Consider the following 27,611-nt stretch of genomic DNA (forward strand, 5'->3'; position numbering starts at 1 on the left):
AAGGATCACAAAATGTATTAACCTACTCGCCCAAGTACGGCAATGCCCTGTTCATGGTCACACTGTACACTACTTTGGGCACATGGCATCGCTAAGGAGAAACTACAACTAGACTGCAAGTCCATTGCAGTATATGGAGACAGACGCCATCTTATTGTAGCCCAGCATTTGTCGCTGAGCTACAATTTCCAATGGTCACCGCTAGTTACAGCAGAGACAAGAAGTACAGGTTCCAGGGCAGCAGTGGTGAGAATATGGCAGCTTTGTATTGTATTACTAATACCAGGCTGCTAGCCTGTTCCTTCCTCCCCCCCAAAAATTATGGAAATTTGTTTATGCACTGCGCCTTTATATTGCACTGTGGGGAAGGGTGGCCATTTAAAGGTTTGCTTCAGTTAGCAGAAATCCCAGAATTGGTGCTTCCAGCTTTGTTTGGTTACACTGTTCACATCTCAGTGTCACAATACAGTCACCAACAAAATAGCTCTGCGCTGTGGTCCAAACACTCAGTAGATGAGGTGTGACATCAGACACACGGAGCAGATCCTAACCACATTTACCATAGCTCCCCACCATCCCAGATCCAGCCCTGCTGTCCTTGCTATCTTTACCATGCAATGTCTTCATCATTTTATAGCTACTCCTCAGGGGCGGGGCCACTGTTTCTGCTCTGCACACACTGACATTAATTAAACAAATCTCTTCTTCCCTTGAAATCTAGTCTCCCTCAGAATTGAACCAACAACCTGTATCTCTATAGGCAGTAGCTAAATCTATAAGCCACAGTCTTCACTGACATGCATGAGAAGATTTTATATACTTGAAGCTGCACTGCAGACTCTCAATCCACAGGCAGATCATATTGGTATATAGCGATACATTGTGTATAGCAGTATATTTCTATTTGCCTGTATTCTAAAGGTTAAGAAAAAGTCACATTTTGTGTTGCTAACAACTAAAAAATAATGATAAACAAATTACAAAAATGTCATTTTCTTTTTTCTTATGATCTGATCTCTCCAGTAATCGAACTGACAACCTATATCACTGCAAACAGCAGCAAAAACTACAAGCCACAGCTTATTCTGACAGAGCAAGGAGAATTTTCTTTACTTGAAGCTGCATTGCAGACTTTAAATGGTGCTTTACACACTGCGATATCGCTATCGATATCGCTAGCGAGCGTACCCGCCCCCATCGGTTGTGCGTCACGGGCAAATCGCTGCCCGTGGCGCACAACATCGCTTACACCCGTCACACAGACTTACCTTCCCTGCGACGTCGCTGTGGCCGGCGAACCGCCTCCTTTCTAAATGGGCAGTTCGTGCGCCGTCACAGCGAAGTCACACGGCAGCCGTCCAATAGAAGCAGAGGGGCGGAGATGAGCGGGACGTCACATCCCGCCCACCTCCTTCCTTCCTCATTGCCAGTGGACGCAGGTAAGGAGATGTTCGTTGTTCCTGCGGTGTCACACATAGCGATGTGTGCTGCCGCAGGAACGATGAACAACCAGCGGCATGCACCACCAACGATATTATGAAAAGGAGCGACGTGTCAACAATCTTTGACATTTTTGCGATCGTTGATCGTCGCTCCTAGCTGTCACACGCTGCGATGTCGCTAATGACGCCGGATGTGTGTCACAAACACCGTGACCCCGACGATATATATCGTTAGCGATGTCGCATCGTGTAAAGCACCCTTAAGATCAAAGGCATATTATATTGGTACATAAAGATACATCTTGATATATATTACAAAGTGGGTAGAGATTTCATGAAATCACATCCGCTTTTCTTGGATATTTAAGCCATGTTCACATGTAGCGTAAATGCTGAATTTTTTCTGCTGCTTCTTTTGCAAAGAAATTTTGCTGCGTTTAACAGTCCAAGAAAATTGGATGTGATTTCATGAAAACTGTGCACGATGTTTGTCTAAAGATGCTGCTGAATTGTGCAGTTTTGGTGCATTTTTTTCTTTAAAGGCTTCTATGTGGCGTCTAAGAAAACAGATGTAAAAAACTGTAGTTACTTTTTTAATATACAGAATTAAAGCTTTTCTGTACTATATAAAAAAAACCACTTAAAAATGCTGCTTCATATCTACACTAAATTAAGAAATTGGATAAAAAAAATCCACCAAAAATGCAATAATGAAAGAAAATTGTTACTGCGTAGTTTGGTGCGGACACATGCAGATATAAAAAAAACACAGTATTTATGCAACGGGCCAAATATCACATAGTGAGGCTTACATAATAAAACAGAAAGTTTTGGCTTCTACAACTGTGAATGACAAAAAATAAATTCATAGATCCCACCTAGCGATGAACATGAGGCAAAGGTGATGTTCCGCCAGCCCTGGCTCATCAAAAGCCGCATCATGGAATCCGGTAGGTAAGAGATTCGAGGCCTCACGTCCAGCCACCAGGTACTGACCTGGACCAGAGTCCCAACATTCCTGGATACACAGGCAGTCCCGTTTTTGGATCTAAGCTCTGCAGTCTTGTACGTCTGCTAGATATCCCTTATTGCCATCACCCCCTCTAACATAATCTGCCAGGGCAGCAAATGGTAAATGGGTGAGGCTAGGGGAGTGGTCAAAATTTTCCATGGCGTGCCAATTGAGCCGCATGATTTCTCCCACTTTCTGTTCTTCAAAAGTTGGGAGGTATCCACTTACTACCGTCGTAATGCAAGCTAGCAGTACTCGTGATTTTCATGACAAATGTCAGAAGCTGCTCCCCATTAGTGCTTAAAAGTAGAAAATATAAAAACTTTCCTGATTTCTATTCTTTTGTATGTTTGTCATACTTCAATGTTCAGATCACCAAACAAATTTAAATATTAGACAAAGATAACAGAAGTAAACGCAAAATGAAGTTTATAAATGAAGATCGTTATTATTAAGAGAAAAAGAAATCCAAAAGTGATTGTCCCCTAAACCTAATACCTGGTTGGGTCACCCTTAGCAGCAACAACTGCAATCAAGCGTTCGCGATAAATGGCAATCAGTGTTTTACAATGCTGTTTAGGAATTTTGTCTCACTCATTTTTGCAAAATTATTGCAAGTCAGTCACATTGGAGGGTTTCCAAGCATGAACTGCCTTTTTAACCCCTTTATGACGAAGGGCGTACATACGTATGCTATCCATGTGACATGTGTATGTAATACCATGCAATATTTGTTTAATACCCATGGACATGCGATTTGTGCAGCCATAAATAGCTTACTGCAATTTTCTCCTCAGCTGAGAAATAAATAGCAGATGGACACTGCCTGACTGATTAGCACTGGTGCGAGTGCAATCCGAAGTTTTATCAGATTGCACTTGTCCATGAAAATTGCAAGTGGAAGAGAGCCCTAACTGACACATCTGCAGATTCCTCTCAGCTTCAGTGTGCCGCCCCTGCGTCAGCAGCCGGACTGCTCGGATCCGGATCCGCGGTGGCTCGAAGGGCGTCCATACCCGGGGGGGTCGTGCGGCCACTCCAATAAAAGGGGGGAGGTATTTACAGGGGATAGTGTAGTTAAAGTTCGTGATGCCACCCGTGGTGTGCGGTAAGGTGGAGTACCACCGCTGCCATTGGGGAGTTACCGGGGTGATGACAGGGGCAGCCAGGTGTTAGGACCCTCCACGGGTAGGGGAAATGCCCCGGGACTCACTGATGTTGTTGGGGGGTGCCGTGGGGAGCGCTGGGACCACATTTGTACTCACTCAGTCCATAAAGCTGACACCGACAACTTGGTAAACCAAAGTTCTGGACACCGCTGCCACTGAGGGGAGCTCGTTTGGGTCCCGTCCCCGTTGGTGTTTCCTGGTGATCCGTTACCTGCCTCCTGGCACTAAGTTTCTTCACTTTTGGTCCAGGTAGTGTGGAACTAGCCGGGTCCCACTCCCAAGTATGGCTAACTGTGGGAGCTTGCTCTCAGGGTTCACGCTTGGGATTTTCTGGACTGTTTTAATGTGGAAATTCCTATCCCCCTCGTTGCATTAGTATCCCGATTTTGGAGTGGGTGGAGAATGTATCTTGAAGGCTCCGTCCTCGTCGGGTTAATTATCAGGTTGCCTGAAGCTACTCCCTGACCTAGGGTCCACGTATTCCGTCGTGCCCTGGTCCCAGCCCGGTGATGGTGAAAGGCCACCGGCTGTCCTACTCGACAATACTGTGCCTCTTGCCACGATCCCCTGCGCCCAGACCACCGTTTGTCACCTAGTACTTCCAAGGAGCCCAGCTCCTGACCTCCTCTCTCTGAGAGCTACTTCTGTTCTGCCTCCCTCCTGACACTCCTGACCTCCCCTTAACCAACCTCCCAAGTGGGCGGCCTTATTCCACTCAGGCCATCCACTGGTGTATCTGGTGGGTGTGGTGCAAAGTGTACCTAGGATTTTGATTGACTGTGGTTGGCAACACCATTAATCTGGGACCCACAACAAAGGAGGAGGTGGATATTGCACAGAAGGGCAGATTGCACAATACCCTGTGACGACCTGATAGAAGCTGATGTGATGCCCTGGCCTATCTCACAGGCAGACAGTGTTATAATATTGTTACAATACAGCAGAGCTGTGAGAGCTGCAGCTACTAACGTGTTTGTTATGAGACAAAGTTTAGATCTACCATTCTGTGTTAATTATCTCTGGTAACATCCTTTTTTATTCAAAAGAATCTCTGGAGGCAGAATCTCATGCAGATTAGTGTCCGGCATGTAACCTGGAACTGCTCATTTACATATAAAAAAACCATGGATTTATTTGGAATAAGTCATTGGATCACAGATATTATGAAATCATTTTAATCAGCTTCCTATGATCGATATGTCGTTATAGAAAGCTTAGGAAGGTTGATTCTGTTGACAGATTCCCTTTAACCCTTTCTGTGAAAAGTTTTCAAGATGGTGTGTTGTTAGTCATGATAACCTTTGCTACATCTGCATCCATGTTGAATTGTAGAGCGGCAGTATTTGCTTTCTGCAGACTTTTCTTATTATACTAAAAATTATAGTGAAAATGCAAAGAAAATTAAGAGGGAAAAAATAGGAAAAGCAAAAACATATGGGATTAGCATGCCCATGAAGACTACTCACAGTGTCTGCCAAGGAAAAGTTGTTTTTTATTGCTCAGACAGTTTGTGGACTGGTATTTTTAGATTATTAAAAAATGTGTTATATTAAAATTGGACATTAAAATGTCATTAACAACGGTCCTCTAGGAATTTATACAGAACATTATATGAAATACAGTTTAATCTAAAACAAGAGACATCTTGTGATGGGAAACTTCATGGGGCTGTAAGGAAGGGCAGTAAAAATAGCAGTTAATCTCCCTGTAAATTGGGGGGATTAGAGATAATTACATTTTTTACCATTGTTACACTATTTTTAGATATTTTACAGCACTTCTGCTTCTAAACTAGCGTAATCAAAAACATGTTAGCTTTCATTGGGTATATAATGCTCCAAAAAGAGTGTTATCATGGCCCTTGGGGAAGACAAACCATGAAGACAACAAAGATGGATGCTAAAAGTGCTACAGAAGAGCAGGGTCTGTATTTCTCAGAACTGAGGGTGCCATTAATCCTGACCAAATCCCCAAATTCATTCACTGAAATGCAGCCCTAAAATTGAATGAAGGTTTACACTGTTCTACTACGACATGGCTACTGAATATCTCTCCATACAAAGTGTCGCTGTAATGGCTCGCTCACACGGCGGAGATTTTATCTGCAGGAAAATGGGGCAGATTATGGTAATGACACTCGGCACAAACTCTCAAGTGTCACTTTACTGTGATCTGATTCTGTAGCATGTGAAACTCAGAGGACAGGTGAGGAGAAGATGGAGAGCTTAATTTCCAATTTCTCCATCTTATCTATTGTCTGTGTCGGCATCTGAGACATCCGATGAAATCCAAGTGCAATCTGATGACTTGCATGCACCCATTGAGTTGAATGGGGGTGCATGATCAGATTATTATTATTATTATTATTATTATTATAGCGCCATTTATTCCATGGCGCTTTACAAGTGAAAGAGGGTATACGTACAACAATCATTAACAATACAAAACAGACTGGTATAGGAGGAGAGAGGACCCTGCCCGCGAGGGCCCACAGTCTACAGGAGGAGAGAGGACCATGCCTGCGAGGGCTCACAGTCTACAGGAGGAGAGAGGACCCTGCCCGCGAGGGCTCACAGTCTACAGGGAATGGGTGATGGTACAATAGGTGAGGACAGCGCTGGTTGCGCAGTGGTGTACTGGACTGAGGGCTATTGTAGGTATACACTATATCAGATATACAATGTCAATCACACCATACAGCAATTTTTTTTCTCATGCCAAATTGGCATGGGAAAAAGAGCGCTGATCTGGACTGCCCCATAGTATAACATTGGGAGGAGTGCTATCCGATAAAAGATCAAATAGCACTCATCTGAGTTTTATGCTAGTGTGGGTGAGCCATAACAAATAAGAAACTAATTGATACAAGACATAGATAAAGGGTTTACAATCCTGTTACCAAGATAGCATGATGAGTAAAAACCATTTGCTTATGCTATATGGCCGATTTTCTTCTATATAAGTCACTGTCAGATTCCATTTACTCCATTAGGGCCTGTGCACACAGTGTGTTTGTGCATTTTTTGATGCATTTTTTTTTGAAAAATCAGCACCAAAATCTGCATGCATATCATGAAGCCAGCAACATCTATGAGATTTTTATAAGTGCTGTGCGCACGTTGCTTTTGTTTTCCTTACAGATTTGGTGTATAAAAATCTGCAGTGTGTCAATTGTTTGTGCATTTTTTTTCCTGCATTTTTTTAGCCCTTCCACCCAATGACTTCATTAAAAAAGTGTGGAAAAAAAATGCACCAAAAATGAATCGAAAATACACCAAAACATGCATTTTTAATGCATTTTTTCCAAGAAGGTGCAGATTTAATCCAGAAGATTTCTACACCAAATCTGCAGTGTGTAGACATACCCTTGAGTTGTTTGCGTCTTTCAACAAGTATGGTGTAAATGTTTCCTTTATAAAATTGTACTGACATCTCAGTGTGATGCCCTGGACACCCAGGGGTCACAGGTCATTACACTCACCACATATACCCCCACCCCAGTAAGGTACCACCAGTCAACCAAAAGACCTGACTGCCTCCCTCAGAGTCAGACAGGCACACCAGGTGGGCGGAGTCAGGCAGAAAGACACGCCCTCTGAGGAGTCTGCTGGCCTGAGGCAGGAAAACACAAAAGATCAAGTTTAAGTCTGGAAGAAAGAGGAGCTCAGTTCTGTGTGAGGCCTGGGTTGGAGCCTAGAGCCCCAGATCAGTCAGGCAGTCAGACAGTAGTGACCGCCTGCAGGAGACCGGGAATACGACCGGCGGAACCGTAAGGGACCGGGACAGGGTAGTGGCCCACCGGAACCAAACCAGGGAGCTAACTGGATACCGGAGCACCAGACAGGGTACTCAGACCCCGAACTAGGCTAAATGCCACCACCTTAGTCAAATCAACTGATTGTGGCCTGGACCTCAGGGGTCCATTCCCACCTAAGTCCCGATTGAAGGCAACAGCCCAACCCGTCCAGATAGGAGCCACCGCCAGAGGCCAGAGATCCAAGGGCCAGCGTCTGCAGGCAAACGGGCTCCTATGACACATATACGCTGGGGAGCGGGCTACCAGTGCTCAGGCACAGTAGCCAAGATCACACACAATTGCAGGAGAAAGGCGGACATTAATTGTGGAAGTGGTTACACCCAGTCCTAGTGGTGGCAATCTAGATAAGAGGATTCTGCAGAGAGAATGCAGGTGGATTTATTTTCTAAAAACACAAGCTCCGCTAGGCGTCATTGATAGGTTAACCTATTCTCCATTTTTATAATTCTTAATTCAGATTTATTAAAACCCCTGTTTCCAATTGGTCGTTTATTTTCCTAAAAATATAATCTAATCATCGTCCCGATTGACATACCCTACCCGTCATTGCCCCGAGAATGGGGATTTACGGGCATATATATATACACCTTTATTTTTAGGTGTTTACTTTCCTTGGCTAAAATAATACCTTGTCTCCAATTATTGCCGATTTAATATATTTATAATCTTTAACACCCCCCCACCGCCCTCGTGGTCTCCGCTGCATTAAGACAACATTGATGTCCTCTTTGGACTTTGATCATAGACCTTTGAGCCTTAAAGAGACAGTACCGTGTCCCCCGCTCTGTGTGATGGAGCTGCGCATGCGCGGCTGTGTTATCCAACCCGCGGGATCCGATTAGACGCAGTAATGAGACGCGTCTGTGATGCCGGGGTGCCAGCGCGCATGCACGGCTGTGTCATTCTACCTGTGGGATCTGATTGGACAGCGACGAGACACTATTGTGGGTGATGTGTACAATGCGGATTGGCTAGGGCACATGCGCCCCTTGAGTAGTGTGCTATCCCACCCGCGGGAATTGATTGGGCGCCGTGATGAGACACCACTGTGGGCGGTATCTGAAATGCCGGTGGACCAACGCGCATGCGCGGCTGTGTCATCCCACCTGCGGGATTTGATTGGACAACGATGAGGCACTATTGTGGGTAGTGCGTATGATGCCGATTGGTCGGGGCGCATGCGCCCCATAAGTATCGCCCCACTTTGATCACTGTGATGGGCGGTGTTGAGGAACAAAGGTGTGGGGGTTAGACCGGAACTGGCTGCTTGGGAACAAGGGCGGCACTAATCCTATTTGCCGAGCCCCTTTGAAGTGCACGCAACTTCTCAGCGCCTGCGTGCACCCGTGACCTCAAGTCCTTTATTGGTTAGAGCACTGGGGACATGCGCAGTAAAAGTACTGGAGACAAGGTAGCCAAGGATTTTGATTGGCTGGCATTTCCATGTGACCTAATGGCGCCGGCTTTTAAACCCTGCACATCCTGTGATCAGGGCACACAGCCATGGATCACCACATCTGACAGCTGGGATTTTGGCCTCCTGATGATCCTTGTATCTAGAAAAAGGGGAAACGCATCGAGGCGATATGGAAACATTCATTTGAAGGGAAGTAATTGTATCTAAATATCTCCCTTTTTGTGTGCATTTTTGCATTTAAATTGCTGGTTTGCTTCTTGGTATGTAGGATTGCCTTGATATAAGATTGCACGACTGATGAGTTTATTGAGCTTTATGATTATCTTGTGCATCTCGGTAAGCCTACAAATTTTGAAGTTTTGGTGTGTATCCATGCATGATGGTCACAAACTTATTTATTAAAGTGGTGGCATACTGATTATTGACTTTAATCATTCTGTAAGGAACCGGTATCCATGTTATTAAACTGCAGGTTGCGTGTTTATAAAGCCATCTTTTTGAATCATGTATGAGTGTTGTGTCCTTTTTAGTATTAATTCACTCATAAATTAGGGTGCATTAAGGGAAAGCCGACGTAGAATGGGGGCGCCCAAAACATTTACGGCCTCATACCCTCCGTTGGTAGGTAGGAGTGAGTTCCCACAGGATGAGATAGGGACCCCATAGAAAGTGGACCCCATAGAGAGTGCCTCCTCCTCATCCCTCCCTGCCCCTATAGTGCTATTAATACTTCACTGTAATTTAGGGTGCATCAAGGGTTAGATGACACTGAACGGGGGCGCCCAGAACATCTACGGTGCTATATACAGTTAGGTCCAGAAATATTTGGACAGTGACACAATTTTCGCGAGTTGGGCTCTGCATGCCACCACATTGGATTTGAAATGAAATCTCTACAACAGAATTCAAGTGCAGATTGTAACGATTAATTTGAAGGTTTGAACAAAAATATCTGATAGAAATTGTAGGAATTGTACACATTTCTTTACAAACACTCCACATTTTAGGAGGTCAAAAGTAATTGGACAAATAAACCAAACCCAAACAAAATATTTTTATTTTCAATATTTTGTTGCGAATCCTTTGGAGGCAATCACTGCCTTAAGTCTGGAACCCATGGACATCACCAAACGCTGGGTTTCCTCCTTCTTAATGCTTTGCCAGGCCTTTACAGCCGCAGCCTTCAGGTCTTGCTTGTTTGTGGGTCTTTCCGTCTTAAGTCTGGATTTGAGCAAGTGAAATGCATGCTCAATTGGGTTAAGATCTGGTGATTGACTTGGCCATTGCAGAATGTTCCACTTTTTTGCACTCATGAACTCCTGGGTAGCTTTGGCTGTATGCTTGGGGTCATTGTCCATCTGTACTATGAAGCGCCGTCCGATCAACTTTGCGGCATTTGGCTGAATCTGGGCTGAAAGTATATCCCGGTACACTTCAGAATTCATCCGGCTACTCTTGTCTGCTGTTATGTCATCAATAAACACAAGTGACCCAGTGTCATTGAAAGCCATGCATGCCATGCCATCACGTTGCCACCACCATGTTTTACAGAGGATGTGGTGTGCCTTGGATCATGTGCCGTTCCCTTTCTTCTGCAAACTTTTTTCTTCCCATCATTCTGGTACAGGTTGATCTTTGTCTCATCTGTCCATAGAATACTTTTCCAGAACTGAGCTGGCTTCATGAGGTGTTTTTCAGCAAACTTAACTCTGGCCTGTCTATTTTTGGAATTGATGAATGGTTTGCATCTAGATGTGAACCCTTTGTATTTACTTTCATGGAGTCTTCTCTTTACTGTTGACTTAGAGACAGATACACCTACTTCACTGAGAGTGTTCTGGACTTCAGTTGATGTTGTGAACGGGTTCTTCTTCACCAAAGAAAGTATGCGGCGATCATCCACAACTGTTGTCATCCGTGGACGCCCAGGCCTTTTTGAGTTCCCAAGCTCACTAGTCAATTCCTTTTTTCTCAGAATGTACCCGACTGTTGATTTTGCTACTCCAAGCATGTCTGCTATCTCTCTGATGGATTTTTTCTTTTTTTTCTGCCTCAGGATGTTCTGCTTCACCTCAATTGAGAGTTCCTTAGACCGCATGTTGTCTGGTCACAGCAACAGCTTCCAAATGCAAAACCACACACCTGTAATCGAGCCCAGACCTTTTAACTACTTCATTGATTACAGGTTAACGAGGGAGACGCCTTCAGAGTTAATTGCAGCCCTTAGAGTCCCTTGTCCAATTAATTTTGGTCCCTTTAAAAAGAAGAGGCTATGCATTACAGAGCTATGATTCCTAAACCCTTTCTCCGATTTGGATGTGAAAACTCTCATATTGCAGCTGGGAGTGTGCACTTTGAGCCCATATTATATATATAATTGTATTTCTGAACATGTTTTTGTAAACAGCTAAAATAACAAAACTTGTGTCACTGTCCAAATATTTCTGGACCTAACTGTATATTTGTATAATCCCCCATTGATAGGTAGGAGCAGGATCTCATAAAGATAATATAGGGATCCCATCCAGGAAGCTCCTTCCATTTCCCTTGTATGCCCCTGTGTGTTCACAGTCACTGGGTGTGTTTTCTTAAAAATTTGTGATATTAATAAAGTTTATTTTATATTGATAATTGGGGTTCTTTCTACATGGTCTTTAAAACTCAATTCGACTGAACTGTTTTTTGATAATTTTTGTAATTAAAAACATCAAAACACAAAAAAATAAGCCCTCAAACAGCCCAAGATCCTGAAAAATTATTAACTGCCGGGCTCGAAAAATGGCGGCCAAAGATCAATTCTTTTTTTTTCTTGACAAACTTCGGATTTTTTTTTTCCCCAGTTAAATAGAAGTAAAATTATTCGTGTTTGTTATTTATGAAATTGTACTGACCTGGAGAATTATAATGCCAGGTCAGTTCTATCATATAGTGAAAATGGTAAATAAAAAATCCCAAAACACAATCGTGCAATTGCACTTTTTTTTTGCAATTTCACCGCATGTGAAATTTTTAACTGTTCTCAAGTACAATATGGGGCAGAAAAAAGAATGGTGTCATTCCAAAGTACAAGTCGTCCTGCAAAAACAATCCCTATATTGATGGAAAAATAAAAAAAATTATGGCTTTTGGAGGAAAGAAAGGAAAAAACGAAAAACGGAAAATTGCCAGGTATTTAAGGGGTTAAAAGAAGAGTTTGGTGCAAATGAAAAAAAAAATTTGGTAAAGAAAACACTAAAAATTAGAGAAAAAAAAGGTAAAAATGCAGTAATGAATCTGATTCATTGTATTGCTGGTATAATACTCAAAGCATAACCGTTGTTTTATTTATTTAATTTTTTCCATAAATTGAATTTAAAAATAAGAACATTTGTAATATATTTTATTACAAAAATCTGCTTTATTTCCTCCTGGACTGATCAGTCATTATCAGAATTATTTCCATAAGGTCTTGGTTCCACTTGCATTTAAAACATTGGATTACACTCGCACCAGTTTAAAGCTATGGGGAAGTGCCAATCTACGATTTTTTTCTCAGCAGGAGAAAAAGAAATTGCAGCATGCTGTGTTTGGCAGCGAGTCTTGCATCACACACACCCATACGGATGCAAGTGAAACATCACCAGGTTTTTCCCTTATGAGCTGCGGCCACCTCCAGAGTGCGCTTATATACAACATTCTAGACTGCTGTATATAAGAGCCCAGGCCGCTCTGTAGAACGTAAAAAACCCTTTATTCTACTCACCTAGGGGGCAGTACGGAGGGTGTTGCTGCTTTTGGTCCGACACCCTATCTATCCTGTGCAGTCGCCGTCCTCCTTCCCAGCCCCATGTGGATGATGCGTCCTATGTCATCCACACAGATGTCTCCATTACGCCATTGTGCATGCATACTTTGATCTGCCCTGCTGTGAATCTTACTGATTGCTCTTCCATCACAGGTGGCTTATGACCACTGTGGCCAAATCATCAACAGGCCACCGCATTGACCACTGATTTACTACAATGGTCATGAGCTGTACATGCCAAAAGAAGAAGAAAGAAGGGGGACCCTGAGACTGGCATAAAGGAGCGGTAGCGTGCGTTAGATGAATATATTTTTTTTTTAGACCAAGCTGGATGTATTTGTAAGAACAAAATGGTGGATATCTCCTTTAGGAGGAAAATATGATCTAACAATCAAAGCAAATGGTCAGTGAAGTCAATAGCAGTTTACTTTGAAGACTGTGCCAGAGAGATCTTTAATTCAAGAAATCAGCAATGAAAGGGGTTATCTGAAACTTTTATTATTTTTGCATCTGGTGCTACGAATTAACATGCAGGTAGTTGCTAACTAGCTGCCTGTTCAGGCTGGTGACCAATCTCTGCCAACTCAAAGCAATCACAGGCCGCTCCTGCCATCAAGTCCCCTGATGTCCCGTCAATGTCTTCCTTCACCGTTCTGTTGACTGGGCATCACTGCCAATGTCATGTTGATTGACAGCTGACTCCTTATGGCCTTTCTATGGAGAACAACTGTCAATGAGCATGACATCGGCAGTGACAACCCGTTGATAGAGCATAAAGGAGGAGGAAGAGCTTCTCTGTTAACCAGAAGTGAAATGAAGCAGGAGAATCGCCAGCTGAGCCGGCAGAGATCATTCACGTGCAAACAGGAGGTAATTAGCAACTTTACAAAAATAATAAAAGTCCCAGAGAACCCCTTTAAGTAATTTTCTATCATTGTATATCCCAATGAAATAAATAATGCAAATGTGACCCAATGATATCCTGATTATAGAGATGACTAGAGAATAATGGTTAAAAATAAAGTACATAATGCATAAAATAACTATATAAACTGAATTTCTATCTGCAGCTGTTCCTGGAAACTTAGAGGAGCTACATGTGGATGAGGAAGACACAGTGTTACCTTAAAGATTCCACACATTCAAAGGTAAAGGATAAAAAGAAGTTATCTAAGCAACTTTACACATACAGAAGAAGCTTGTGCTCTATTGAGTGACGGATATGGATAATTGCGCCAACTAGAATGGATTTTCCACGGAGTCGCACTCTGAAGATATAACAAAATGCATTTGCTAAATAACCGTGGCCGTGAGTTTTCGCATGTGGTTTCCTTCTAGCTGCATTTTTTAAGTGAAAAAGCTCCCGAATTTGATTATAATCCATTAACAGGAGACACTGATTTCCCTGATCTTATCTCAGTGTCTTGTAATTGATGAAATAAAATAGGCAATTATAAAACACACCCATCCAAAAATTAAAAATGACTAATCTCACTGAAGAGCCGAGGCCAAATAATTCTGAATGTGATCCTAATGCGGAGGTGGTCACCATCGTTCTGCCCGCCATGTACACATTGGTCTTCATTGTGGGACTGCTTCTAAATGGGCTCAACCTATGGATATTCTGCTACATCCCCAGCAACAGGAGCTTCATAGTCTACCTGAAAAACATTGTGATTGCTGATCTTTTAATGGTCCTGACATTTCCAATGAAGATAATTAGCGATGCAGGATTTGGGAATGAACACTTACGTGTGTTCGTTTGCCGCTTCTCCGCCGTTTTTTTTTACCTGAACATGTACATTGGGATCATATTTCTGGGCATTTTGGGATTTGACAGATATTTTAAAATTGTGAGACCCCTGAATGGCTCTTCCTCTTTTCAGAGTGTTTTCTATAGTAAGCTCATATCTGTGCTGGTGTGGACACTGATGGCTTTTATTTCAGTTCCCAATATGATCCTAACCGACCAAGCATACGACGCAAAGCTAAAAGTTTCATGTGCCCAGCTAAAAAGTGAGCTGGGGTTAAAGTGGCATAAGGCCTCAAATTATGCCTGCATCTGTATTTTTGTGTTGGTGTTTTCCTTACTGCTAATCGTTTATGTTTCCATCTCACGGAAAATATACCAATCCCATCAGAAGTTTAGAAGGGGTTCCAATGCTGGCAGAAAGTCCACACGCAATATATATAGCATCCTGATTGTATTCTTTATCTGTTTTGTTCCATATCATTTATGTCGAATCCCATACACAATAAGTCAGACCGGAAACGGCTATTCTTGTCAACACAGAAAAAACCTGTACTATGTAAAAGAAGTGACTTTGCTTCTATCGGCGGCAAATGTCTGCCTCGATCCCGTCATTTATTTCTTCATGTGTCAGCCCTTCCGACAAATGCTATTAAAAAAGATGCACATCGAGGACAAGCTCCAAGAAACAGAAAAAGTGTCATGTAAAGTTTCAAGCTCACAGCCAGCATTTCTATAAGGTTTAAGAAATGCTTTAAAACTTTTGAAAGTATTCACACAAGCAAGGAAACGTGAAGACACCTGAATTATTTATACTGCATCCGGTCTGTATTTTCAGTTTACAGTAAATGAAGGATATGTAAAATATTTCTGTCTTTAAAGATTTGATGACTATTAAAAGAGTTATCAGCTATTACCATGATTGGCAATTATTTGCCGATTGCTAGTGGTGCCACTGGTAGAGCCCCCAATATTCCAAGAACATTACTCTGAAATTCCACCCCAGATTGGAGTGGTGACCATGCTTGCACAACACAGCTCCATTTATGTCTATGGATGTACTGAAGATAGCCAACAGGAACATCACTTAGCTATGTTGGGCAATCCCATAGTCACGCATGGCACTCCTTCATTCTAACAGGTCAGCCCTGTTCTCCAAATCAGTGAGGGTTTCAGTGGTGAGACCTCCAGCAATCATCAATTATCTCATACCATATAGATAGGTGACAACATGCCCAAGTGGGACTCACAGTTTAAGGCTGTGAATATTTATGGTTCCATAATACGGAACTTTTTCTGCTACTATGCTGCCTCTGTACAACACCATAAACTTCCCTTGTCACTGTGCATGCATTGGAATGAACAGGTAGTGCGTAGGCCCATAGGTTCTATGGAGAATTTGTAATAGATCAATACAACAGGAATCTGTAATACAGCCAGGTGCATGATCCCTTAGAGCAGGGGTCCTCAACCTGTAGCTCGGGAGCCAAATGTGGCTTGCGAGCCCATGATGTGTGGCTCGTTGCTGTCTGCCAGCTAGATGCACTTGTACCAGGTCTAGCAAAGAGCTATGAAGAGAAGGTCTCCAGATGGAGACATTTGTGAGTAGACCCATAGAGAAGAGCAGATTTGACTGGAGGTAGGAACCCCTGGATATTGATATACTGCCTCATGCTGCGTATGGTGATTTCTGTGGAAAAGCTTTGGCTGTCATTAAACTGGTAATTGGGGCTTTGGGTGTCACAACTGTGAAGGGCAGGAGCTAAATGTGGCTCGTGACCATCTCTCAGAGCTGAATGTGGCTCGTGACCCTCTGTCAGAGATTAATGTGGCTCTCAAGGTCAGAAAGGTTGGGACCACTACCTTAGAGAGTAACATACAGTAATAATGTTTTGTAAGATTTGCACTTAATTGTCCACAATATTTCCATAATGTCACAGAAATGGCTTTATAACTGGTGTATGATCGGTATGTAATATATGAAGTACATGTGTGATCACAGAAATTATTAAAACCTATTTTTATAATTAATAAGGGCTATATGTAACACAGTGGCGATGCTATTCGTGATCAGTTCTCTAAACTGTGTCCTCTACTATTTAACAGTTGTCTGTCAAGCAGGTAATCCTGAAGACAGATGATGCAAACAGTAACGTATTAGGAGTATGTTCAGATGTGGCATATATCATCCATTTTTCTGAAATGTATCTTTTTAAACTGTTTAAACTAAATGCAAATTACTGGCATAAAAAGCTACATGGGACTGAAAATGTAGAATTTACGAAGCTTAATGACCTGTGAAGCAGGTAAAATGAAAGGTGAACCATTTTTTATTTATTTATTATGTGTCATTATTGTCCATTTATCAAACAGATAAATTAAAATTTGTTCATAACTAAAATGTGATACTATTCAATAATTTTATTTATGTCTGAGAGTTAAAGGCGTTGCCCAGGCACGCAAAAACCCTATTCAATGCTAATTTAAAGATCAACTGCCCCTTCCTGAAAAAAAAAGTTAATTATCTTGTAAAAATTCTTTAGCTACCCAAATTCTGCATTTTTTTCAGTTTTGCACTGCATCACTTCATTGCAGAGATATTCACATTTGTTTCTTCTGGAGCGCAATATGTGAAATCTCTGCTAGAATTCCAAATGGGTGTTTCTTTAGAGTCTTCTCTGGGGATGTGCATTTTCAACCTTCACTCCTAGCTACTGCAAATCACAGCATATCAGCTGATCTAGCAGTTTAGCCATAGCAAATGCTGCCGAGTTCTGACTGGCAGTATCCGGAAGGTTGGGCTGAAAGCACATGCCCCCGAGAAGACTCTGAATAAGTTCCCATTTGGACTAGGAGGAGAGATTTCTTATACTGTGCTCCAAATCTAAGAAATGTGAATATCTCTTCCATAGAGGGACAAAGCTCAAAATGTAAAAAAATAGGAAGAATCAGGTGAGTTCAGGGGTTTTACTAAATTTTTTGAGCAAGTGACCGATCCTATTTAAAAAAAATGACTGATATACTTTTAAGATATCAGTCCCAGTGCCATAATTTAAACTCCAAATAGCAAGACCCTTTTAATGAAGTAACTAGTAATTTACCAACATAGAGAGAGGAGCTTCTTTCCTTCTCCAATCAAACTTGGAAAGTGCAGAAGGAGCGTAAGTGAAATCAGCTAGAAGTATATTCTTTCTTTTAACGGCCTTCAGATCAATCTCGAGCCTTGGCGACTTGATCCATGAGTGCTCGGTAGGAAGATCCATCTTGTGAAAGCCTAAATAGGTCCCCCAGGGTTGTGGTGGTAACGAGTAACGAGCCATTGGGTTGCTTGTCTTCGCCTTGTTCCTTCTATTCTTCATGATGGCCTTCTCTAGTGGTTGATCACTTTCTATAGTGTGTCCAAAGTAGGCAAGCTGTAGCTTGGCAATCCTTGCTTCGATTGACATGTCTGGCTTCATTTTTAGATTAGTAAGATTTATAAATTAGCATTTAAAATATTTTTTATGTGGCTGGATAACCCCTTTAAATGAAAACCACTATGTAGTAGAATGCTGTAAAATCTGGTGCTATCCTACTTTTTTTGCAAAACAGTAAAGTGTATGTGTATACAACTATTCTACTTCATAATATGTTTATGTTACAGTATAGTTTCTTCTTATGTTCTGTAAGTCACAACATCTCCTATGTAATAACTGTGTTCGATAGCAGAGTAAGCTATATACTTTTCTTTTTCTGAAAACAATATACTTACACCTTTTTCTGTTTTCTATGTTGAGACAGAGCCGAAATGCCCCGCAGATGCGGGTCACATGAGCAGTGCTTGCGAAACAGAAGCACTCTGCTCCTTCATGAGTGCGCACACTGAGTGCCTCAATAGAAAGTCTAAAAGCCCATACACCACCCTTTGTGCACACTCATGCAGCAAGAGCACGTCTGCGTTATGAGGAGCACAAGTTAGATGTGTTTGCGTGATAATCGGGAGTCTCAGAATATGGAGCCCCACTGATCTGCAGGGCGCTTCAGGCCATTGTCTCTTATTAGAAAACATTAAATTGACGGTACACTTTCAAAGAGGAAGATTAGGCTGTAATTATTGATGACTAAGTTACAGCACTCAATACTAGCCTGCTGAATCGAAGCCAACAAGATATGGGGTCAAATTAATAACATCAAGCCTATTGGAATAAGATGTGCCTTATTTATTGAGAAGCATATGTCTTAAAAAAGCAATCATTTCTTTTCTGGCGTTGATTTGTACTAGAATTTACAGCATTTACTGGCATTAACTAAAGTAAATTTGTAGGGGGCCCGGCTCTTGCCAGCTCTTCTGCCAAACTTCTTCTGCTAAACTTTTTAGAAAAGTAACAAGAAGGGATAAAAAAGTAACAAAATTATTTCACAAGTATGGTGTGCACCATAATCTCCAATTTTCTTTCACAACAGAGAACAGTCGCAGGGACACTTTTTTTCTATTACACAAGGCAGAGCTCTAAAGAAGTATCATTTTACTCCTTTTCACAGTACTGATAATGAGTTCAGCATTAGTCAACAGTTCAAAGTGATGAAAGAAGGGTAACTAAATAATGTAGGACATTTCATTTATGAAAAAAAAGTTGTTAAACTGTGTTACCCTTCAATTGTGAGCGAGACATTTCAGAAGTTTTGAGTGTTGGCAGTCCAGGGCGGAGAACCCTGCCAATCGCTACAACAAAGTGAGTGCCCTCGTGTGAGCAGTGTCCTCCGATAATTGATAATTTAGCTGAATAAACACTTTTACCATGTAAAATTATATAACAGATACAAAACATGCAAAGTAAGATTATGATAAACTATCTCACAATATGATCCCTGATAGCAATATTTAGAAACAATGGTAAAGGGGTTTCCAACATGTTAGGCACATATATTTACTGTATATACAGTCATATGAAAAAGTTTGGGCACCCCTATTAATGTTAACCTTTTTTCTTTATAACAAATTGGGTTTTTGCAACAGCTATTTCAGTTTCATATATCTAATAACTGATGGACTCATTAATATTTCTAGATTGAAATGAGGTTTATTGTACTAACAGAAAAATGTGCAATCTGCATTTTAACAAAATTTGACCGGTGCAAAAGTATGGGCACCTCAACATAAAAGTGACATTAATATTTTGTAGATCCTCCTTTTGCAAAAATAGCAGCCTCTAGTCGCTTCCTGTAGCTTTTTATGAGTTCCTGGATTCTGGATGAAGGAATATTTGACCATTCCTGTTTACAAAACAATTCCAGTTCAGTTAAGTTTGATGGTCGTCGAGCATGGAGAGCACGCTTCAAATCATCCCACAGATGTTCAATGATATTCAGGTCTGGGGACTGGGATGGCCATTCCAGAACATTGTAATTGTTCCTCTGCATGAATGCCTGAGCAGATTTGGAGCGGTGTTTTGGATCATTGTTTTGCTGAAATATCCATCCCCTGCATAACTTCAACTTCATCACTGATTCTTGCACATTATTGTCAAGAATCTGCTGATACTGAGTTGAATCCATGCAACCCTCAACTTTAACAAGATTCCCGGTGCCGGCATTGGCCACACAGCCCCAAAGCATGGTGGAACCTCCACCAAATTTTACTGTGGGTAGCAAGTGCTTTTCTTGGAATGTCGTGTTTTTTTGCCTCCATGCATAACGCCTTTTTGTATGACCAAACAACTCAATCTTTGTTTCATCAGTCCACAGGACCTTCTTCCAAAATGTAACTGGCTTGTCCAAATGTGCTTTTGCATACCTCAGGCGACTCGGTTTGGGGCGTGCTTGCAGAAACGGCTTCTTTCGCATCACTCTCCCATACAGCTTCTCCTTGTGCAAAGTGCGCTGTATTGTTGACCGATGCACATTGACACCATCTGCAACAAGATGATGCTGCAGGTCTTTGGAGGTGGTCTGTGGATTGTCCTTGACTGTTCTCACCATTCTTCTTCTCTGCCTTTCTGATATTTTTCTTGGCCTGCCACTTCTGGGCTTAACAAGAACTGTACCTGTGTTCTTCCATTTCCTTACTATGTTCCTCACAGTGGAAACTGACAGTTTAAATCTCTGAGACAACTTTTTGTATCCTTCCCCTGAACAACTATGTTGAATAATCTTTGTTTTAAGATCATTTGAGAGTTGTTTTGAGGAGCCCATGATGCCACTCTTCATAGGATATTCAAATAGGAGAACAACTTGCAAGTGGCCACCTTAAATACCTTTTCCCATGATTGGATACACCTGCCTATGAAGTTCAAAGCTCAATGAGGTTACAAAACCAATTTAGTGCTTTAGTAAGTCAGTAAAAAGTAGTTAGGAGTGTTCAAATCAAGAAATTGATAAGGGTGCCCATACATTTGCACCGGTCAAATTTTGTTTAACCCTAGAACGCGCAAGCAATTCAATCTACCATAGAAAACAAATGACCTAGCAGGCCTGCGAGGCCCCAGGTATGCGCTCTAGGGTTAAATGCGGATTGCACATTTTCTGTTAGTACAATAAACCTCATTTCAATCCAGAAATATTACTCAGTCCATCAGTTATTAGATATATGAAATTGAAATGGCTGTTGCAAAACCCCAATTTGTTATAAAGAAAAAAGGTTAACATTAATAGGGGTGCTCAAACTTTTTCATATGACTGTATGCTACATAATTGGGGTATTGATCACTATGTAGACAATGCATTACTTATATGTTGGATATACACATATGAGCAAAGTTTGTCTGTCCTCTCCAGCTGCCGGCCAAAAGATAACAAAGATTATGCCACAATGTTCCATAAAAAATAGGAATGCCTGTATATTCGCCTGCATGTCTAAAGCAGAAAAGGAGTTTAAAGCTTATTGCCACAATGTCAGAAAATTTACCGTGAAATCTTAATAGATTTTTCTGGGCGACTCCACTGTTTTTATTTTCAAATATAAATCTTAAAGGGGTTGTTCACTACACAAACAGCCTGTCATGGTTCCACCTCCCACATGGCTAGGTGGCAGAGCCTTCTCTCAGGCCTCACTTCCGGCCTCACTTCCGGTGAACCAGCGCCGGCTATAAGCTTAGCACTGCTTTGCCTGTGATGGATGGTCCCCGTAAGTGTTTCCTGATCCGTCCTTCCCCTGTGCTCTGTCTGTGTTCCGTCCCACCTCATTCCTTTCCACAATAGCCCCAGTCGTTCCCCCTTCTCCTACCTCCCCACTCGGTTTCTTCCTCTGGTACTGACCTCAGCCTGACCTCGACCCCGCTTTTGCTCGTTCCTCCAGTCTTCTTTCTTACTGTACTGTGTATGACCTGGCCTGACTGACCATCCCCCGCATGTCCCATGGCCTCTGTATCCTGGCTGACTCTGCAGGGCAGTGCTCCAGCATACACTGTGTCCATCTCCATGCTGATTCAGCTTTGTGTAGTGTCTTTTCCTGCAGGGCTCCAGCTCCCCCTGGTGGTAACCTGACACAGCCCATTTTCAATCAGAGTGTTCACCCCTGGTAAAAGAAAAAACATTAATATTCACTTCTAGTGCGCCATTCCGGTGATGTCTGCAGTCACTCTCCCAAGTCTCACATGACATTATTACATCATGTGAGTCCTGCACCAAATCAGCACTGAACATCCACAGTTCTGAATTGCCCTTTATGTTCGATTTGCTGAAGGCCAGACAGGAAGAGCCAGTTCTGATTGAGCACAGGGCTTTCATGACATAAGAATGTCACATAAGCCTCTGGAGATTGAGTGCCGACAACACTGGAACGGCGCCAGCACTGGAAGGAGTTTGTGGGGGATTTTTTAATTGGGGCAAACACACTGATTGAGAGGGGGTTGTCTTGATAGTGGACAGCCACTTTAAGTACAAGTAATTCATAATGTCAATCATGTAATTTAGTTTTCTACTTTTGAATATCATCAAACTTTAAGCTAAGGAATCACTTCATCTTCCATTGTTTATTCTGTAAATGAGCAGGGTAATCTGAGGGTAAACACACAATGAACAGAAAAGCTTTCCTAGTAGGAGCAAGGAGTGTTTTGTTTTGTAGGGCTCATGCTCTTCCTTGGTCTGTAGCTTCATAAAAAAGGAAATAGGTCCAGAACAAACACAGCTGTATAAGACACAACCCTACCTGCCCCGCTCATCATAAGGAGAGAATGACTGGAAGTTACGGTTTTCTACCTATGATTGAATTATCAGACCTCCGGAGACAAAGATGATTTGATTAAATAGTAAAAGGCAGCAAGACAAGCAATTAATTGTTAATCCCCTGCTAATAATACTATGGAACATGTATGCATCAATGAAAACATAAACAGGAAACTGTGTATTTCTTATATCTGCAACAGGGCAGGAGTGCGGATCATGACTGAAGGTCCTGTTACCAGTGATTTCTCAGACTTACTCTTGATTTTTTACAATATTATTTTTCCACAACATGTTGTTTATACCACTCATATATACTATGATACTGCCTGTAGACAAAACCTGGTAGTAGGACAGTATTAATTAGGTTACTTCTGCATCAAGCTTCATCAGATCATTAGTTGTCAGCTGGAAAATATAATCAGAAAAAGACCAGCTACAGCCCCAGTCCAGATGTGCTGGTGATCATCCCTTGGCCACACAAGCAGGCTGCATTAAATAAAGTCCTGAATTGCAGGAAGCCAGATGAACGGAAGTGTGTGTGCTCTTGTGAGGTGTGTATGTGTGCGTGGTGTGTCTCTGTGAATGTGAATGTGTGTGATGTGTGTGTATCTGTCTGTGTGCATGTGTTGTGTGTGTGACTGTGCACGTGTGCATAGTGTATGTATGTGTGTGGTGTGAGTGTGTATCTGTGTGTGTAGCGTATGTATATGTGGTGTATTTGTGTGTGTGAGCCTGTTTGAGTTGTGTGTATCTGAGTGCGCATGTATACATAGTGTGTGTGTGTGTGTGTGTGTGTGTGTGGTGTGTGTGTCTGTATCTGTATACAGTATATGTGGTGTGTGTGTGTGTATGAGCCTATTTGAGTTGTCTATGTCTGAGAATGTGCATGTGTGCATAGTGTGTGTATGTGGTGTGTGTTTATGTGTATGTTGCATGCATAGTGTGTGTACCTGTATCTGTGTGTATTTGTGTTGTGCGTGTGCACATATGCCTGTTTGTGTTGTATGTGTTGAGCCTAGGGAAGGGGGTACTCGGTCCCAGGCGGTAACAAATGGGAATGTCACTCTGGTGGCCGTTGCCCGGTCCCGTGCCCTTGAGCTTCTTTTGTAAAAGGGGTATTTACAGGGGTGAATAGAGGTAATGTCATGTGACGCCACCTGCGGGTTGCGGTTAAGGATAGAGAACTGCCGCTGCTAAATGTGGGTACTACCAGAGCTAGTGGTGATTGGTGATTGGTGTTAGGCCCTCCGCAGGTAGGGCTGTGCCTGGGAGATGATGATGGATAATAACGGAGACCACACCAGGTTGTCTTTAACAGTCTCTACTCACTTGGACCCAGGAGTTGCCTAATTTAGGTTCCTTGGAGTATCAGTGCCAATGTAGTGACCCAGGTTGCTCTTTTCCAGGCACTCTCTGTTGGTTGGGTCCACGTAGCATGGAGCGTTTGGGGCCTGACTGTCCCTTTTGGAGGTACAGTCTCCTTCTCCATACGGCGGGCAGTGCAGACCCTGTGGGGAGGTAAGTGTCCGAACCCCGATCCTAGTTTACTGCTGATGCCCCCAGATTATTTGGTTCGGTGAAGTCCGTGAAGGTGTCCTCACCGGGCAGGTATTTATCAAGCCGTGTAGAACTGGCACCTGATCTAGGGCCCTGTGCCCCGTGCGTGCTCCGGTCCCAGCAGTATCTCCGGTACCCGTCCTGGCAACCTTTCTCTGTGCCCTGGGTCACCGCTGCATGGACCCAGCTCAGGCACGTCCGCACACTTCTCTCTACTCTCTACTGACCCCTCCCACTAGGCTGGCTAATCCCAGGGACTCGTTCCTTTCCATGGCGACCATCCCCTTAGATGGTTAACCCTCTATGCCCGGTGTGGAGTGGAGAACTAGGATTTTGGTTGTGCTTTGGTGGTATCAGCATTGGTACTCCAGGTCCCAGGGGGTAGGTCCTGCATCCCCAAGAGGATGCAGTTCCTTGTAGTGCCCTGAGTGGCTCAGGGGCGCTACATATGTGTCAGAGTGTGCATGTCTGTGTTTCTGTGTGTGTATCTGTGTGTCTGTATGTCCGTATATGTGTTTCTGTGTGTGTATCTGTGTGCCTGGGTATGTATCCGTGTGCCTGGGTATGTTGTGTGTATCTGTATGTGTGTTTGTGTGTACTGTTTGTGTCTGTGTGTGATGTGTGTTTGTGTCTATGTTTGTGTGTATCTGTGTGCCTGTGTGTATGTGTGTGGTTGTGTCTGTGTGTGATGTGTTTGTGTGTGTATCTGTGTGCCTGAGTGTGTTGTGTGTATCTGTGTGTGTTTCTGTTTGTATTGTTTGTGTCTGTGTTTCTGTTTGTGATGTATTTGTGTGGGTGCATGTGTTTGTTTGCGTCTGTGGAGCAGGGTTTTGAGTAAGTAGCCATCCAAAATGTAAGGACAATCTAGATATGAATTCTATTTTCCACCCTTATAGATGGAGGGATAATCTGACTGAATACTGTATGTATCTTTCCATTACTATAACCAAAGAATATCACCTCAATATTAACTATTTAATTGTTTAGATCATTACTTAGAGAGGCATCAACGTTCACTTATTGCACTACTGGCATCACCACTTCATGATGGGGTCATGTCATACTGTATATTAATACAGGACATGTAGGCATACACAGAGATCATAGCTGAAAAGTCGGGGCTAGATACTTGGAAAAAATAATAGGTGTACATAGCTTCCATTGTCATTTAATTACATGTGAAGATGTTTTTAAGAAATGTTAATAAATGGGAAACCTTCGCGAAATAACAATTTTACATTATAAGGGTAAAATTATAATCACCCCTGAGCTGAAGGAGTGGACGGATAATAACAGGCAGGGCTGGAAGGAATGTAAATATTCCCATGGCTCTACTGCAGATCCTAAAACAGATGGTCTTAGCATAAATTCAATTAGGGATGAGCAAATCTTGAATTTCAATTCTACAGATTTGTCTAAATTCACCTTGGAAATTAATTTCTCCATCAACTTTTTCAATGCAAATAAAATGTGTCAAAGTATGGTGTGAGGTCTCTCCAGGCCAGAGCCTTAATAAAGGAAAAAATGCACCCCTGATCCTCCGGAAGCTTGCTGCCTCCGGTCTTGTTTCCTGTCTTCACATTGCTCTGCGAGTTTGTCGGCACTCACTAGGGCGCACAAGACATTATGACGCCCAGGAGTGACGCACGTCATGACATGGCATTGGGTCTAGTGAGCAGAGGACTGGCCTAAGGGCACAGCGAGGACAAAATACTGCACTGGTGGGAGCTACCTGTTTGGTGAGGGCTGGGGAGAGGTAAATGAAGATGTTTTAACCCTTTTCTCCTCCTAAAACAAAATCCCCAAAATGACAGATGGTCCATCTGTGATATGGACAGTCAGAAGTTGGTAAATCTGATTTTTTTATGAAATTCTAAGCAAATTATTGTTATAGATTAGCTGCTTGTAAGTTAAAATCATACTATTCTTTACGCTCCATATGCTGACTTCATAGTGGGCCAATCAGGAAGAAGTGTTGATTTATGTATTACATAGTATACCAAGTATACAGAAACACGGCCTTTAGGCCGCTTTACACACAATGATCTCGTTAGCGATGTGACACGCCCAGATCGTTGCTACGATTTACCGAGATCACTCATAGGTCGTTTTGCAGCGGTCACACATACCCATCTCACAAACGACGCTACATCGTTCAGCGATATATTGTTTGACCAAGGCGGTCGTGTGGACACCGTCACACAGCATTCCTACCAACGATTCCGGCAACGACAGAGGCGTATAATTGTCCATAGCATACACCCTGGCGTGACACCAATCAGAGCGGAGGAGGCGTGGAGCATTGCTCGTAACGAAACGCCCGCGTCGCTGATGACGGACGCACTAACGATGTTGTTCGTCGTTGGCAGGGTGTCAAAACGTAGCAATATGTCTTCTGCGTTCGAAACGATGAACAATATTTTGAAAATGAACGAGGTGTCAACGATCAACAATTTTCGTTATTTTTACGATTGTTCGGAGTCGCTCATAGGTGTCACATGCAACGACGTCGCCAACGACGACAGAAGTGCGTCACGAAAACCGTGACCCCGACGACATATCGTCAGATAAATCGTAGCGTGTAACAGTGCCTTAAGCCTCTAAAGGGAGCTAGATTACAGCCTATATCACACACCAATCATATACAGTATGTGATCATAGATTTTCTCAAATGGAACAAAACTGAAAAATAACCAAACAAAAAATCTGCACACTATAAACCCACTGGCATCCTTTGCAATTGATAGGAAGCCATGGATCCTGGGGGCCTGTAAAAGGCCAGTAAGTGTCTTACACTGAGAGGCCCGATATACCAGTGTAGATGTGTAGCCATGTCTGCACATAAATGGAGAAGAACATCATGTAAACTGGAACAAGATTAGTAAATCAAAATATTTACACCAGCGTCACTCAACATCTGTGAGAATATTAACTATGGAATCAAATTGTGAGTATGATGCTCATCCATCACATCGTTATGCTCCATCGTCTATGTCTGGTGTCCTAAACATGAGTTATTGTGTAACATGCTGAGTGTATATGTTATGCTACATTGTATACAGGGCATCATGCTAAATTATAAATACCATGGAGACTTGGTTACTATTAAGCTGAGACTTCATTAAAAAGCTGAGCTTTTATTTTTCACCAGGACATAGTTGTACATGTTGTATAGAAATGTTTATATACTGATAAACAAATGTTAGAATGTGAAATGATCTAAATTATTATTTCTGTATAAAAATGCAATTCTGAATTGACGGTCTTGTTGTATTAACATGTGATGACATTCTTGTCCATCTCTTTTCAACTATTAAAGATAAAATAATGGAGCTATTGAGTCCCCCGCTTCTCTGCTTGTGGAGGAAACAGATGCTCATTACAGCTTTAAAGGGACCTGTCAGCGGTTTTTTTCGCTTATCAACCTTGCACATCACCTTTAAGATCATGTGAATGGGATTCCTACAACCCTTTTATATCCTCAGACATGTGCCTGCATACTTGTCCCGCATGGTAAGTAA

The 27,611-nt window shown here is 42.3% G+C and overlaps 2 protein-coding genes across 6 annotated transcripts in view; one reads left to right on the plus strand and one right to left on the minus strand.

Moving 5' to 3' along the window:
• Positions 1–19,327, plus strand: part of P2RY14 (purinergic receptor P2Y14) — a 74,585-nt gene extending 55,258 nt beyond the window's left edge. For all 3 annotated transcript variants that reach the window (XM_075340751.1, XM_075340748.1, XM_075340749.1), the window contains one exon: positions 13,712–19,327. In XM_075340751.1, coding sequence (XP_075196866.1) covers positions 14,123–15,130 — 1,008 coding nt within the window. In that variant the 5' untranslated portion in view covers positions 13,712–14,122 and the 3' untranslated portion in view covers positions 15,131–19,327. The remainder of the gene's footprint in view (positions 1–13,711) is intronic.
• MED12L (mediator complex subunit 12L) overlaps positions 1–27,611 on the minus strand; it is a 1,012,447-nt gene that overhangs the window by 662,626 nt on the left and 322,210 nt on the right. The gene's annotated exons all lie outside the window — the stretch shown is intronic.

Source organism: Anomaloglossus baeobatrachus, chromosome 3 (genome assembly GCF_048569485.1).
Source record: "Anomaloglossus baeobatrachus isolate aAnoBae1 chromosome 3, aAnoBae1.hap1, whole genome shotgun sequence".
NCBI classification, from domain to species: domain Eukaryota; kingdom Metazoa; phylum Chordata; class Amphibia; order Anura; family Aromobatidae; genus Anomaloglossus; species Anomaloglossus baeobatrachus.